At 38.8% G+C, this 15397-nt stretch overlaps 2 protein-coding genes across 8 annotated transcripts in view; one reads left to right on the top strand and one right to left on the bottom strand.

Moving 5' to 3' along the window:
* SELENOF (selenoprotein F) overlaps window positions 1-6940 on the bottom strand; it is a 54688-nt gene extending 47748 nt beyond the window's left edge. Inside the window, exon 1 of one of the 2 annotated variants that reach the window (XM_042952527.1) lies at window positions 6703-6940. In XM_042952527.1, the coding sequence (XP_042808461.1) occupies window positions 6703-6786 (84 nt within the window). In that variant the 5' untranslated portion in view covers window positions 6787-6940. The remainder of the gene's footprint in view (window positions 1-6702) is intronic. The other variant, XM_042952526.1, reaches the window with a different exon arrangement.
* Window positions 6941-7120: 180 nt separating this feature from the next.
* The window catches only part of HS2ST1 (heparan sulfate 2-O-sulfotransferase 1), a 169476-nt gene continuing 161199 nt past the window's right edge, over window positions 7121-15397 (top strand). For 2 of the 6 annotated variants that reach the window (XM_042952519.1, XM_042952520.1), the window contains exon 1: window positions 7376-7865. In XM_042952519.1, the coding sequence (XP_042808453.1) occupies window positions 7742-7865 (124 nt within the window). In that variant the 5' untranslated portion in view covers window positions 7376-7741. Of the gene's footprint in view, window positions 7270-7375; window positions 7866-7890; window positions 8375-9165; window positions 9299-15397 lie in introns of those variants that run through there. The other 4 variants (XM_042952518.1, XM_042952522.1, XM_042952523.1 and 1 more) reach the window with 4 other exon arrangements.

Genomic DNA, 15397 nt, shown 5'->3' on the forward strand with positions numbered 1-15397 from the left:
CAAGAACCTGATTAGTATCAGTCTTCCAGGAAGCCTTCTCTGGGGGGTGGAGTATGAGATCCTATCTTTAGCCATAGTACTTTTCAGAGGAAGAAATCTGTGCATAGGTCTAAGATGGTGCCACTCATGACACTGTACTATGTGAATCTAGAGTTGTCTGATTCCCTAGTACTGTGAACTCTTTTGAGGGCAAGCATTAAGTTACCTGTTTTAATAGCACTTGTGCTAGTTCTCATGTGTACTGAACAAATGAATTGGTCAAAACTACAGCCTCAAGTCTAGAGGAATTTCAGATTGTTTGACTGCAACTGGTTCATCTTCTAGACCAAGGGTGTGCAAACTTTCTGTAAAGGGCCAGATTAGTAATTGTGTTAGGTTTTGGTGGCTAAATGGTTTTGTTGCAACTACTCAACTCAGCCATGGCGACACAAAAGCAGTCACAGAAAATAACAAGTGAGTGGGTGTCTGTGTTCCAATATAACTTTACATAAACAGGGCTAGCTGGATTTGGGCCACCAGCTGTATGTGGTCTGTCAACCTTCTAAGCTAACCAGGTAGATCAAAATCCAAGGGCATCTGCCAATATAAAAACTAAGTAGTGCTGGCATACTCTCCCAAAATGCTGATCATCCCACTGGTCTTGTGTTAGTCAATACCCTAATTTGATACTTTATACATCTTTTACCTTATCTCAGTAATAATGTGGGATGTGTATAATATTCAAATAGATCAAGTATCCCAGTCTTATGGGAGGCACCTAAGATATGTGCTACTCTACTATGAATAAAGTATTTCTTCATTAGTAAAGTGATATGCTTGATCTACTTCACAGGTTAATTTGTATTTTTCAAAGATGGCCACACGAACATATATGCATCATCCCACACGATGTTCTTACAGTGTGACTGGCAGTCCTCTACCGCAGAGTAGGAGTCTATTTTCCCTCCCCATGAATCTGGGCAGGGGCTTGTGGCGGATTTGACCTGAGTGCAAAAGAAGTGACACTATGTAATTTGAGGGTAGGTCATAAAAAAGGAAACAGCATGGCTGTTGGTCCCACATTCTGTGCCTCTGTCTCTCTTGGAACATTCAACTTCGGAACTTAGCCACCATACTGTAAGGTAACCTAAATTAGAGGGATAACATGGAGATTCCCATGTAGATAGCAACTGAAGCCCCAAACTGACAACCATCATCAACCAATAGACATAGGAGAAAAGAATCTTCATTATTTCAGACCCCAGTCTTTCAGCTGAGACACCATGGAACATACAACTCATCCTGTTGTGCCCTGTCTGAACTGCTCACCCACAGAATCTAAAAGCAAAACAATTTTTTTTATTCCACTATATTTTATGGTGACTTGTTTTGTAGCCATGGTAATTAAAATAGGCAATAAAAGTGAAATCACTTTGAAACTATGAACTGCTTAACAAATGTCAAGAAATTGTTATTGCCAAAGCAGGTTTAACAAAACAAAAATCTCGAATGATCATGCAGTTGTGTTATTTGGTTTTATTCTGGCATTTATTGAGCACCTACTGACAGGTGGCATAATATGCTAAACAGGTGTTCTGGAGTCTGATGACATCTTGATTCAAATGTCAGCACAGAGCAACCTTACTTCTGAATTTCTGAATAGGAATAATTACTATTTATCTCACAAAATTCTGAGGATTAAAGGAGAAAAAGTACTGGCAGCATCTAGTTTCCTAGCCAAGGCACAGTAGGTACTTAATAAATGTTAGCATTATTCCCACTTTCCAGTGCTCTTAAAAACCTTCTTAAAAAACACAACACACTACTTATGTTTTAATCATTAGACACAGGACAGAGGACAAGTGTAGTGAAGTTACATTCATGAATGAACTACTTTCTAGCTCTTCTTTCATTAGTTTTGCAGACTCAATGCTTTGAATCTAAGGAGATCGGAACATATTTAGTACTTCACTAATAAATATCAAATGCTAAATAATATAGGAGTTCAAAATTATAAATGTATGATGATCCTTTTGTTAGCAAAAACTGTACAACATTTAAATGGCCACATTAAGGCCACACATTAAATTTTAAAATAATTGGCCACACTTGTAAGAAAGACACAGATTCTAAGGACAGGGTGGGACAACCCTGTTTGGGATAACCATTTAAGTTTAACTTTCCCCAATTCAAAGTATGATTGACAAGCTAAGAGACTCCATTCTTTCCTTCATGCATTACTCATGATTTTTCTGGTATCACTATTTCTTTGTAGGTGAGGGTTGTTGTCAGGGAAACTGAATCAACCATATTGTAACATTACCTATTCAGGCAGAAGTCTGGTATATACAACTTACTATACATACATATGAATAGTTGTCTCTTAACTTACCCTTAGTCTCAGAAAACTCATAAGTTTCTCATATAATTGTGAACGGATTTCAAATCTGAGACTAAACCAAAGGGATGGGATTATAGATCAACCCTATGAAAATAAATACCAGAAACATGGCCATTATAGCAAGCTCTTACAAAGCACCAGATATTCTGCTAAGCATTTTATATCATTACTCCATTCAATCTCAACCACTCTCTTAAGTAGTTATTATCCCCATTTTACAGAGAAATAGAGGCTTAGGATAGTTAAGGTAATCTAAGATAATACAGCACACAGGAGGTGGCAATATCAAGATTGTAATCCTGATTGGCCCTCAAAACCCTTACTATGAGCTATCATATTTCAAAAAATCCATGATGCACCATTATTGTATGTACCACAAAGAATAATAACAAAAATGCTGGCAATTATAATCCTGTCCCCCAGATTGATGGAGGTGTTAACCTGTGAAGAAAAGGGGAATGAAGTGTTATGTTTCAGAATTAAAGATACACAGTATCGTTCTGTACTGCTTTGGGTATATAGTGCCTTTCAAAATATTGAAGAAATATTATGAATGAGCTAAATGAAGACTTGAATACCACTTAGTTCTGGGTGCCCCAGAGAACAGCTCCCGTAGGCCATACTAAACTATTACTTTTCTAATGCTTAAGCATATTCAGAATGTATTTTCAGATTAAATCACTTTATATCCTCCCAGATGTCACCTCACTGGAATGCTGATAACTATGCATTACTATTAACTTTAAATTAGAGATCTACAATGGCACAGTGATGAAAACTTGTCTAGTCTAAGGACTCAGAGGTTTAAATAAACAAAGAAGGAGCTAAATCCTCTAACCAACCCAGCAGCTCAACCTCAAGGTGCCAAGGAATTCTTTCCTCACTCTCTTTTCATTCATCTGTCAGGTTCCAAAGATTTGGCTTATTGTTACCACCGCCAACTACTTATTCTAGTTGGCCTCCCCCCACCCCCTGGCTTTAGACTAACTGGGAAATGCAGTTTTCTAACTTCTTAGTATTTTACCAACAACCCTCCATGCTTCCCTTTTCATTCTCAAGGAATTTATTGACTTATTTTGTTAAAAATACTACTCATTACTGAAGAGACAGAAATACACCTTAGGGAAGTTAACAATATTTCAACAAGGGTGAATTCCTCAGAACTCTCTATTTTTGGAGTCATTCTTCATTTGTGGGAGTGGGTGGGGTTCATCACCAATCTACACAAACTACAGATATCCTCAGGATTCTGATATCAAGGAACAAACACAAGTGAACTAGGAAGCCATCCACACGTCAGAAGGATTTTAATGATCAGAAAGATTTTAATGAATACATACGAGGAACAATATAAAAAAACAGCCCCCCAAAAAGTCTCTGTATTCCCTCTGGGTACGATCTAATTGGCACAGGAGCTGCGGGAGTGCACAGAGTTATGGTGCTGTTAAGACTGTGCATCTGCGTAACAGAGTATAAGATATGATGATAAAATATGCGAGGGAGAGAGTACACCTGGCTTTGCAAATCTGGAAATGGTATGTAAATTAAGCTCTGCGTTTTATCTAAATACTCTACTTTAGGCCTGGTGAGGAAGAGCATGGTATGGGAGATATGCTAAAACAAATGACCCCAATTCTCCAGCTCTACCTTTTGGCTCTTGCAGTAGAGGTAAGATTTGGGAATTAAACCTGGCTAAACAAATACGTATCAGGTGAAACAGGCCTTGTTAAGGAATGTTCAAAATAGACTCCATCTTAAAAGCAACAGGGAATCACTGAATTTTAATAATGACAGTTCTAAGTTTTAAAAAGATGACTTTGAATGCATCATAAAGATTGAACTAAAAAGGGGGAAAATGAAATAGGGAACCTTGTTTAAGGAAGCTGTTGTGGGAATTCCAGGCAAGCAAAAATGGTGGCCTGAATTTAGGTACTGCCTATGGAAATAGAATTAAGTGGACTGGCTTGGAAATTTTTAAGGGTTTAATGACTAATGAATGAAAGAGAAGAATTTTAAAATGACTACTTGCTGGGTTGGGCAATTGGGAAGCTGGCAAAGTCAACCATTTAGGTTCTGATAATTATAAGAGTGAGCCAGGAGGCTGTTATTGCTAAGGAGAGAGATATTGGTGGCCTGAATGAGGGATTGACAATAAGTGCATGGATTTGAGAGAGATTTAGGAAGTAAAATCAACAAGACTTGGCAACTGCCTGATGTGAGGGATGTAAAGAAAGGAAAGAATCAAATATCCAACTTTCTGACTTAAATTCTGTGGTCACTGTGGTAGATTATTTAATGGCCATAAATTCCTCCTATCCTGATATGTATATTTCCATATACATATGAGGAGTATGTCACTCCTCCCATTTAGAAGTAGAGTCTGTTTCTCCATCCCTGAAATCTAGACTCGCCCTATGATTTGTTTTGACGAATACTGTGGGGTAGAAGTGATATATGTAATTTCAAAATATATGTAAAGCCTCCTGGGCTTCAGGAGGCATTGCAGCTTTTGCTCTTTAGGAGTGCTGCCCGGAGACTGCTATGAAAAGAAGCTGGGCTGGCCTATTGGAGGCCAAGAGGTCACATGGAGGAGAACCAAGTTATCCTGGCTAACAGCACCAACTAAGAATGAAGCCATCTTGGACCCTGCAGTTCAGCTAGCTACTAGCTAGCTAAACAGAGCTGCATATATGAGCACAGGCAATCAACAGTTGAGGAACTGCTCAGCAGACCCACAGAATTATGAGAAATCCTTGTTATTTTAAGCCATTAAGTTTTGGGGTGGTTACACAGCAGTTGATAATTAAAGTGAAATGAGGGGAAGTCAACGTGAAATGTTATTCCTTATCTTTGCATGGTGGTGGACTCAAATTACCCAAGATAGGCAAAAAAACAAACAAACAAAACAAAAAACCACCCCCCCCAACACAAAAACCAACCTCCAGTAGAAAGTTCAGAGAGGGGTCTTTCAGTAATTTCTAAGGCACCAAATGCCTGAATAACAGAGTACCGTAATATTAATCAGAGAAGTAAAAAATCCACCTTTTAGGTATGGTTGCAAAAACAGGCAGGATCTTCAAACCTTTTTTTTTCTAATTTGACTTTTTATTGTATTTTTTGAGAGACAGAGCAGGAGCAAGGGTAGAGAGAGAGGGAGACATAGAATCCAAAGCAGGCTCCAGGCTGTCAGTACAGAGCCCGAAGGGTTTGAACGCAAGGACTCAAGATCGTGACCAGAGCTGAAGTTGGACACTGAGCTACCTAGGTGCCCCAGGATCTTCAAACTCTTTGAGGAAAGTAAAGCAGGGGTGTTTATAGAAGCCTTCGGTATAGGTCCTAACTCCCTCAAACCTTGGATAAACCAATCAAACCAGGTCTCCTTGGAGAAAAATTTTCAGCAGGTTCAGAAAAATAAATACCTGAAGAATTACGTTGATTAATGAAGCATGTAAAGGCTCCCACAGTGCCTAGAAAAAAAAGTTATTCATTCACATAGCAAAACATGGACTGCAAGATTCTTGGGAAGAATTAATCAATATTAAGTTGTACCTAACCCAACAGAAAAATAAGACAAAATTAGCCCTATCCAGTTCAAAGATTGAGAACGCATCTGTTGTGTTAATGGAGAAAAACTAAATAAAAAAGTTAACACTGCCCGATGTTAAACGAGATGAAGGCTATCAATTTTAGAAAATCAATTAAAAAAATTGTGCTTTACCACGGAGTAGTTCCTTTAATTGAAACGTCAAAAACCACAAATGGCACTAAAACGCACCCAACAGCACGTGAATAACGTATCAGAGATAAAAAGGTTTGTCTAACAGTGAATTAGACACCATTAACCATTCAGGGGAAAAAGTAAACAGAAAATGTACCCTGAACCAAAGACTTGGGGCTTTCTTCTAAGATTTAGGGAGCCTTGTCACAAGGAACGGTAGATAGTCCCTTGTATTTCGTCCATTTAAAAACAATCTTCATTCCTTTCCAAGGTCTATTGCCTCCCCAATACCCCCCCCCCCCCCCCCCCCGCCTCACTGTGTGGTTTACAGACTGTTATTAGCTGGAGCTCTGCAAAAGAAGATAAATACTACTCAAGATATTCTGAAGTCAGGAGAAAGAACCGCTAGAAACCCGGGCGGGAAAGGAAAAACATCAAATCAGGAATGAAGCCACGTAGCATTCCGGCCACAGCGGTGGCTAAGGAAACCCAGACCTCCCACCCTCTCCAAGTGTGGCTCCCATTCAGTACTGAATGTTTCGTCTTCCTCAGAGCAATATCCCCCACTCGCGCCTAGGATGCCGCGGAGATGATCTTCACTCACCGCTTGAAGTACAGCCGCCAAGAGCAACCGCAGCCCAAACGCCGGCCCCAACCATCCACCAGGCCCAGCCGCCATCGCTACCATCTTCCGTAGGTCTCCAACTGCCCAGAGGACCCCGCAGCTAGGGGCGTCCACTCCAGAGCCTGATCCAAAACAGGCTACTAATGGCCGTTGCCATCAAATCTCTTACTCTGCAGAGACGCGTATTACCTAAGGGTATATGGAAGCTTAAAGATGGTCGAATACCTTTATATTTCATGTAAATATAAAGTCGCTGGGTCCTTTCGATAACCCCTATCAGGCATTCTCCTAAGCTCCCAAACTTATGAAGCTCCGCGTTCCTTCCTTTTATTCACGACATTTCGTCCAGCAGCCAAGAAGCTCCGCCTTTGGCAGTCTAGGCCTGCCTCCTTCTCCAAGTTTACCCAATCGAATGTCGCTTTGGTTGACACCTGCGGCAAAGGAAACCAACCGTAACACGAACCAAGAGCAAAGCTCCGGGGTTCTTCGGTCCAATAGGCACAACGGAACGGGAGCAGAGGGTGGAGCCTCTGGTTGCCGAGCAGCGTACGTGGATGCGTGCGCGTGGTGGCTGAGGGGGATGGGCAGGGGGCGGAGCCGAGGGCGGCGCAGCCGCAGCCGCAGCGCTGGCGGAGGAGCGCGCGGCCGCGAGCAAAGGAGGGAGGGAAGGAAGGAAGAGAAGGAGGCGGGCAGGCAGGCAAGCGCGGGGGTCGGGGACTGAGGCAGTAGAGAGAGGCGAGAGCCCGGCAGCCGCTTCGCGCTGTGTTTGCTGCGCGGGCTTTTGGAGGGGGCGACCGTTGAGTCGGTCCAGGAGAAGCGGGCACCGGCGGCGTTGGTGCTGGCGCCTGGGGGCGGGGGACTGGAGAGGCAAGAAGGGGGGTCGCTGCGGTGGTTCTCTAGCTGTCGCGCTCTCCTTGCCTTTCTCCCGGCTCGGTGGGCTTCCCTCGGCGTCTCACTAGCCTCCGGGGCCCCGCTCCCCGCCCCCCGCGGTATGTCTTGATCCCGAGCAGCGGGTTTCATGGGGCTCCTTAGGATTATGATGCCGCCCAAGTTGCAGCTGCTGGCGGTGGTGGCCTTCGCAGTGGCGATGCTCTTCTTGGAGAACCAAATCCAGAAACTGGAGGAGTCCCGATCGAAGCTAGGTAAGGAGCAGAGCCACTCGGGGCTGAGTGGTGTAGAAGGGGTCGGGCCAGGGAGGCATGGCAACCCGAGCAAGTGGGCTTTCGTCTAACCTCCGGTCTGGCTCGGGGGCAGGAAGCTGAAAGAGCTTGCAAAGAGAGCTGGGACTGGGGGCATCGAGAACACAAGCTCCAAGAAAGGTGTGAATTAAGCTTGAGTGGCGTGCTGTGCTCGCGAGGTCACGGGGCAGAGGTTGCTAGGGTGGGCTTTCCCGTGCCTAAGGGTTACCCAAAGTAAGCATTCCAAGGGGGAGACCGCTAAAGAAGACCGAACTCAGTAGGGAGCGGGAACTGCTGGAGGAGGCAGAAACGCTCAGCCTTGCGTGTTTTCTTGAGTCTGCCGAAAGCCCTGGCAGTGCCAGTCCAGGGGTGTGCTAATTGAGACGTTGGCACCTGGAGACAGATCTTTTGGGGATGGGGCGGTTCACGAAGGGATAGATGCTCAGAAATGGAGGGAGATACTGGGAATGATGGTGAGTAAAAGAAATACACTGTAGTGAGTTGCACTCTTGTGCTGGGGGCAGCAGGGGACCACACAACTGACGGGGGAAATAGGCTGCCAGGTAGGACAGGAAAGCAAATAAAAAGCTTTTCAATGAGGTACTGAAAGGAGGCATACAGGCATTTAAACTTTTTTCTTTTTTTAGTGGAGCTGAATTTTGTTAATATTTTGGGCTTAATAGGAATGTTGATGTACGTGGTTCCCGGCAATGTTGATGTAATGAATTTAGAAGAGGAGGGAACGCTAAAGGGGAATTATAGTGAGATTGAAGTTTGTGGAAGGAAAAGTAAGATTGTACAACAAATTAACCATATCCTTAAGTATCTTAAGGAGTTAACAGTGATTACTTTAATGAGAGAAGAGGTCTCAAGTACAAAATGTTGGAGTATGAAGTTGTGAAAGACCAGAAAAATGCACAGATAATATAGGTACTTTCAGATTAGTAAAGAACTTTGGCATTTGGTAGGAATTTTGGATGTAGAGGGAGTGTTAAAAGAATGTCTGCGATACATTTTGATTAAAAAATGTACACGGCATTTAAAAATCAGCTCAAGAGGCTATAATTTGAATATGGAAAAGAAATGTAGTGTTTTTATGGGTACACTTTCACCTGTTGTTTTAAATACTTTTTGAGAAGCAAGCAATAAAATAGCAGCAGCAAAATCATTTAGACTAACAGCTAGATGCTGCTGTGGGTGATTATTAATATTAAGGAAAATGTATTAACAAATAATTGTTACAAGTATAGCTTCCTATTTGCAGTTTTGGCAGACTTTGCAGAAAGCCTTGGAAACATTTTGAAGAGCAGTCTATCAAAGAGCATCAGATAAATCTAACTGAAGTGCAACTAAAGTTGAAGGAGGAGCTAAGGATAATTCCAGTCCTGAACTCTAGGGTAAAACTATACAGTTTTGAAGAGAGATCACATTTATTTACCATGATTTTATTAATATGTATCTTGTATGATGGAAAAATTGTTCACCTTACATATTGAAGGTTGGCCAGTACAGTTTTCCTTTTTGTTTGGATACACTTCGCAGCATTCAGGGTCATGTTCTGGTCATATCAAAAAAGGATAATGTTCCTTTTTTGCCTCAGATTTTCTTCATAATACTTGAAAGTGAGTTCCATAGACACAACCTAAATTATTTTAAAAAGAGGATTATCTTAACATGTAGAAAGCCACGGGTAGAAAACAATGTGGTTTTTTTTCATTATATTTTGTAAGAAACCTTTAAATTCCATCAGAGGGAGTAAATATGGATCAAACCAAGTACTCAAAAATAAGCTAACAAGAGGAGCTCAGATACAAAACACTTGAAGGAACTAATAATAATGCTCTGGAGCTGCAAAAACATGGCAAATAAAATGTATAACTTTATATCACTAGTTTTATTTTTTAAAAAGAAAAGTCTTATAAAAAGCAGTACTAAAACGGATGTTACCAGTTAGTAATCTTAGGGAAGGAATGCAGAGAAGGCATAGTTGATAATCAGACTCTGTACTAGGCACTTCCATACGGGATATTCTTATGTAATTTTCCAAGAACACTATAGAAGACTATTTTTACAGATGTGGGAATAGGCTCAAAGGTTATATAGCTTGACCACAGAGCTAGTAGTGGCAGAGTCAGGATTGGAACCCAGGTTAAGTGTGATTCCACACCAAGTGCTTCTTTAATTAGACCAGCCTGCTTAGGGCTTTGTACTGACGCTACACTAAGATTTAGCAGTTTGAGTAGAATTTTTAAATGGTAATATCAATGTTTAATTGCGTTTATTGCTGAGAATGAATATAATTCTGAGAAAATCTAATTTCTGACACAAAGAAATTGGTTTACTGTAATGTCTGCTCCTTGTTTATATCCATATAATGAACATAATTATATTACCCAATGAAACGACTGCAATAGTTTATTTCTGTTTTAGAAAAAAAAAAGCCTGTGGTTGTTTTCTGTAAGTGTAAAGCTTTCTGTTAGCTTATGCAAAAGTTATAAAATTTACACAGGCAAATCTATCAACTTAAGCCACTAAGTTTCTTCTGTTTCTTGAAGACTTTCCCCAACCAAGATTATGTACATTCTCTAGATTTTGTTATAGTATTTTATAATTTTTATTTCTTACATTTAGTTCTTTAAAGCATTCATATATTTGTAGAGATTTATTGTAATTTCTCTCAATGAACAGCCACTTATGGCAAATATTAATAAATAATTCATTTCCCACTGTATGTTAGTTTTTTTTTTCACATAGTTCCTTTTTCATATATTAAATTTTTTTATGTTTTAGAATTGATTTTGAACTCCATGTTTTTTACTAATTTAGAGATTCTTTAAATCTCAAAGGACCTGTATATAGACTTCAAGGTACCCATAAATTCCCTGAAATTATATGCACAGCTTTTATTAGATTTGTGAAGGCCTATGCGATCCCCTTAATAGTGGGAATCACTGACTTGGAGTAGATGGTTTGTATTTAAGTGTGTTTTTTATTTCTTTGTTTTTAATATTAACATGCAGCTTGTGAGTTACATTTAGGATATGAACACATTAGTTAGGAGAAAAGGTCTTTGGGATGTTATGTTGAAGAACATAGTATTTAAGTCATTTTATTAAAATGTATACTTAATTTTTCTAATGTAACATGACATGGAATCAATGAAAACTGTTACTTAGCTTAGTATTTACTTAGCTGTTAGAGCTGCAATTTGTTGCTTTTACGAAGCGGTTTTTTCTAAATCTTCAGAGACACGTGTAGCTAATGCTGACTGATGGAACTGCAATGAAACCTTTGTTACATAAATATTAGAATTATATGCTTGATAATTTTATTGTCTATAGGGTCTAAGCATTTAAAATAATGTTTGTTGTTTGACTACTTCTAACACCACTACGTGAATTTACAAATACATTAGGATATAATCTTTTAAATGAGGACAGTAACTCAGAATGGATTGTGTAATCCTCTTCACTGGATGAAAATTATGTTACTCTCTATGTTCTTAAAATCCCCCTAAACTTATGAACTAATTCCGGGACTAAAGTTGATACTGTTCTTTGGAATTTGGTAGTATTTAAAGTGCCTGAAACCGTTCAGCAGTATCTGTAAAATGTTCCCAAGAATGATAGATTTCTCTACTTTTGCAAGTAGAAATTGTTTGCAAAACTCATGGTAGCTACTGTTTAGAGGACTTTGGATTAATTGGAATGCAGTTATTGTAGAATTGCTAATTAGTGCCTCACTTATGAGTCCTGGATAGGATATCTAGTGCCATAGAGTAGTCACTAGAAATAGTTGGTCTCAATTAAGGTAACCCCAGGATGTCTGTCTACTACTCCGTTAAGACTTCTAATAGCTTTTTGGTACTTAGTGGAGTTGGAATAAAAATGAATATTCAAACACTGCTTCCCGAAAGACCACTTTTGAGCCATGGTCTTACACATATCTGGACTTTACAATCATGGTTCACTATAGCCTAATTATTTACAGTTTTCTACCCACCCACTAGTAACTGTGTTTATGTACTTTGCCTTTCTGCCTGTTAACTATGGATTAACTGCCTGTTAGGTCACTTGTGCACCTGATCCTGTTCCCTAACCTACAAGGCATGGTTCCAGAAGTTTTCCTTTGTTCTCCTATAATCATCATGTCTTCTCTTTCTGCTTGAATATTCTTAAGCAGAAATAGCCTATGAGCATGCTATTATTTCTCCCATCCAAAAACCAAAACAATACTTTCTCTTGACTCGCCTTTTCTCAGCCAACCTCTGTTCCATATTTTGGCTTCCCTTTGCAGTATAACTAAAAACTTGTCTTACTGACTCCAATTGCCAAACTCACCAGTAATTTCTCTAAATCCTATGCTCAATTTTTGGTCTTCATTTTATTTGACCTGTCAGAATTTGACACAATTGATCACTTCCTCTTTTTTTGATAGATTTTCTTTACTTGGTTTTCAAGATACCATGATCTTGGTTTTCTTCCTACCTCATTGGTCACTTCTCTGAATCCCATGTTGGATTCTCCTTTTCTCCTCAACCTCTTAGCATAAGAATAACCTTCTCTATTTACTCTTCTCTATTTACTCTCCCTTAGTTGGTGATTTATATGCTGACAATTTCCAAATATATAATTCTTTTTTTTTTTTGAAGGCACATTTTTTAAATAAATTTTTAAATTTACATCCCAGTTAGCATAGAGTGCAATAATGATTTCAGGAGTAGATTCCAGTGATTCATCCCTACGTATAACACCTAGTGCTCATCCCAACAAGTGTCTACCTTAATGCCCCTTACCCAATCAAATATATATTTCTAATTCAGGCTTATTTCCTAGTAATTTGGCTGCCCACTTGAATTTGTCTTTGAGTAATTAGTAGACATCTCAAGCTCAGTGTTTTCAAAATGGATCTTCTGATGTCTTTGTCCACTGCCTCATCCTAAATCTATTTTATCTTTTACCTTCCCTATCTCAGTCAGTTGATGGCAGCTGTATCCTTTCATTTGCCAGGGTTTTACTTGCCTTTTCTTTTTCTCACACACTGCATCTAATCTGTCAGAAAAATCTTGTTAACTTTATCTTCAAATATTTCTAGAATATAACTACTACTCAGCACTCGCACTATTATCACCTTAGTTCAAGATACGTACCATCATCTCTTCCCTGGATTACTGCCATGTCTTAACTAGAATGCTTCCACACTTGCCTTTCTACAGACTATTCTTAATATAACAGCTAGAGTGATCCTTTTAAAATGTAAATCAAATCATGTCACTCCCCTTTAGAAACTTCCTGATTTAGAGTGATGCTAACTCCTTTTAAAACAAAGCCCACAATTTTTTTTGACTAAACACAGTAAATGACTGTTTTTCCCATTCATATATTAAATGATCATTTTGGTGGATGGTTTTCCTTTACATGGGTGATTGATTCAGGGTCTCAGGTACCTCCTGCCTTATAATTCTACCATCCAGTCTTTGGAAGTTTTCTGCTGTCATCCCTGGGTAGGGGCAAGAAAGGAGTGAGGAGCCCCCCTTTCTGAACTTTTTTGGCCTCTTGTATCCTCAGTTTATTGATGAAGACAATTCTTTATCCATATGCAAGGGGGGAAGTTGGGAAATGGGGTTTTTAGCTGGCAGTTACTTACCAGTTCCAACTGTGTATTATAGAAGAGGGCAGCATACATTTGAATTTTTTGAATTTCTTTGCATAAATCCTAAAATTTATTTATTTTGTTTTATGCCTCAACATATAAACTGTCTCAGTAAGTGTTCTATGTGAACGTGAAAAATGTATATTCTGTTGCTGTGGGGGTGGAACATGCAGTAAATGTCAGGTCAAGTTGGTTGGTAAAGTTGTTCTATATCCTTGATTTTCCTTCTGCGTACTTGTTCCATTAATTATGGAAAGAGGGGTTTTGAAGTCTCTGATAATAATTGTGAATTTGTCTATTTTCCCCTGAAGCTCTGTTACTTTCTGCTTCATGTATTTTGAGGTACTATGATTGGTACATAAATGTGTAGGAATGTCATGTCTTCTTGACTAATTAACCTCCTTTTCATTATGAGATGGCCCTTTTTATTCTTGGTAATATTCTTTGCTCTGAAACCTAGTTGGTCTGATTAGCCACTTCAGTTTTCTGTTGATTAGTGTAAGCATTGTAGATCTTTTCCCACTCTTGATATCAACTGGTTTGTATCTTTTTATTTAAAATGAATTTCTTGTAGGCGGTACATAGTTGGGGCTTTCATCCAATTTCATAATCCCCATTGTAAATAGTGGTGTTTAGAGCATTTACAGCTAATGTAATTATTGATATGATTTGGTTTACATTGCTGCATTACTATTTGTTTCTTATTTGTTGCATCTGTTCCATTTCCCTTTTTTGCTGCCTTCCTTAGGATTAACTGAGTATTTTGTTTATTCCATTTTATCTCATTTGTTGACTTACTACCAGTGCACTTTCTTGTGATTTTATTTTATTATTTTTTTTTGTGGTTGCTGTAGGGTTAATGGTATATATTATACTATGTTGTGTGTAAGAACCTTAATCATTATACTTCCATTTCCTCTCTCCTGGATTTTTGCTATTGTTATTATATATTTTACTTTTACATGTAAGTTCTATTATACATTATTTTATTTTAAACAGTTATCTTTTAAAGAGATTAAATGTTCCTGCTTTATATTTGGTCATTCATTCTCCATTCCCAGTGCTCTTCACTCCTTTGTGTAGATGCAGGTTTCATTTGGTACTATTTTGCTTAATCCTGAAGATTTTTTAAAAATTAGTTATACTGAAAGTCTGCTGGTGATGAAATCTTTTCACTTTTGTATGTCTGAAAAAGTCCCTAGTTGCCTTAGATATTTTTGATGGGTATAGAAATTCTAGGTTGACACATATTTTTGTTCTTTCAGTACCTTACAGATGTTGTTCCATTGTCTTTTGGCTTATGTTGTTTCTTATGAGGCTGCCATCATTATTCTTTCTGTCCAGCTGTACATAGTGTCCTTTTTTTTTCTTTTGACTGCTTTTAAGATTTTCACTAGGTTTTAAGTAACTAAAATGAGCCTTGCTGTAATTTTCTTCATGTTTTAGTATGTGTTTTATGTATGTATGTATGTATGTATGTTTTAGTATGTGTTTTATGTATGTATGTATGTATGCATGTATGTATTTATTTATACTTCCAGAGTTCTTTTTTTATTAATAATTTATTTATTTTTTAATTTGCATCCAAGTTAGCATATAGTACAACAATGATTTCAGGAGTAGATTACTTAATCCCCCTACCTATTTAGTCCATCCTCCTCCCACAACCTCTCCAGCAACCCTCTGTTTTCTATATTTAAGAGTCCCTTATGTTTTGTCCCCCTCCTTGTTTTTATATTATTTTTGCTTCTCTTCCCTTCTGTTCATCTGTTTAGTATCTTAAAGTCCTTATATGAGTGAAGTCATATATTTGTCTTTCTCTGAGTAATTTTGCTTAGCATAAT

The sequence above is a fragment of the Panthera leo genome, chromosome C1, assembly GCF_018350215.1.
Source record: "Panthera leo isolate Ple1 chromosome C1, P.leo_Ple1_pat1.1, whole genome shotgun sequence".
Taxonomy (NCBI): domain Eukaryota; kingdom Metazoa; phylum Chordata; class Mammalia; order Carnivora; family Felidae; genus Panthera; species Panthera leo.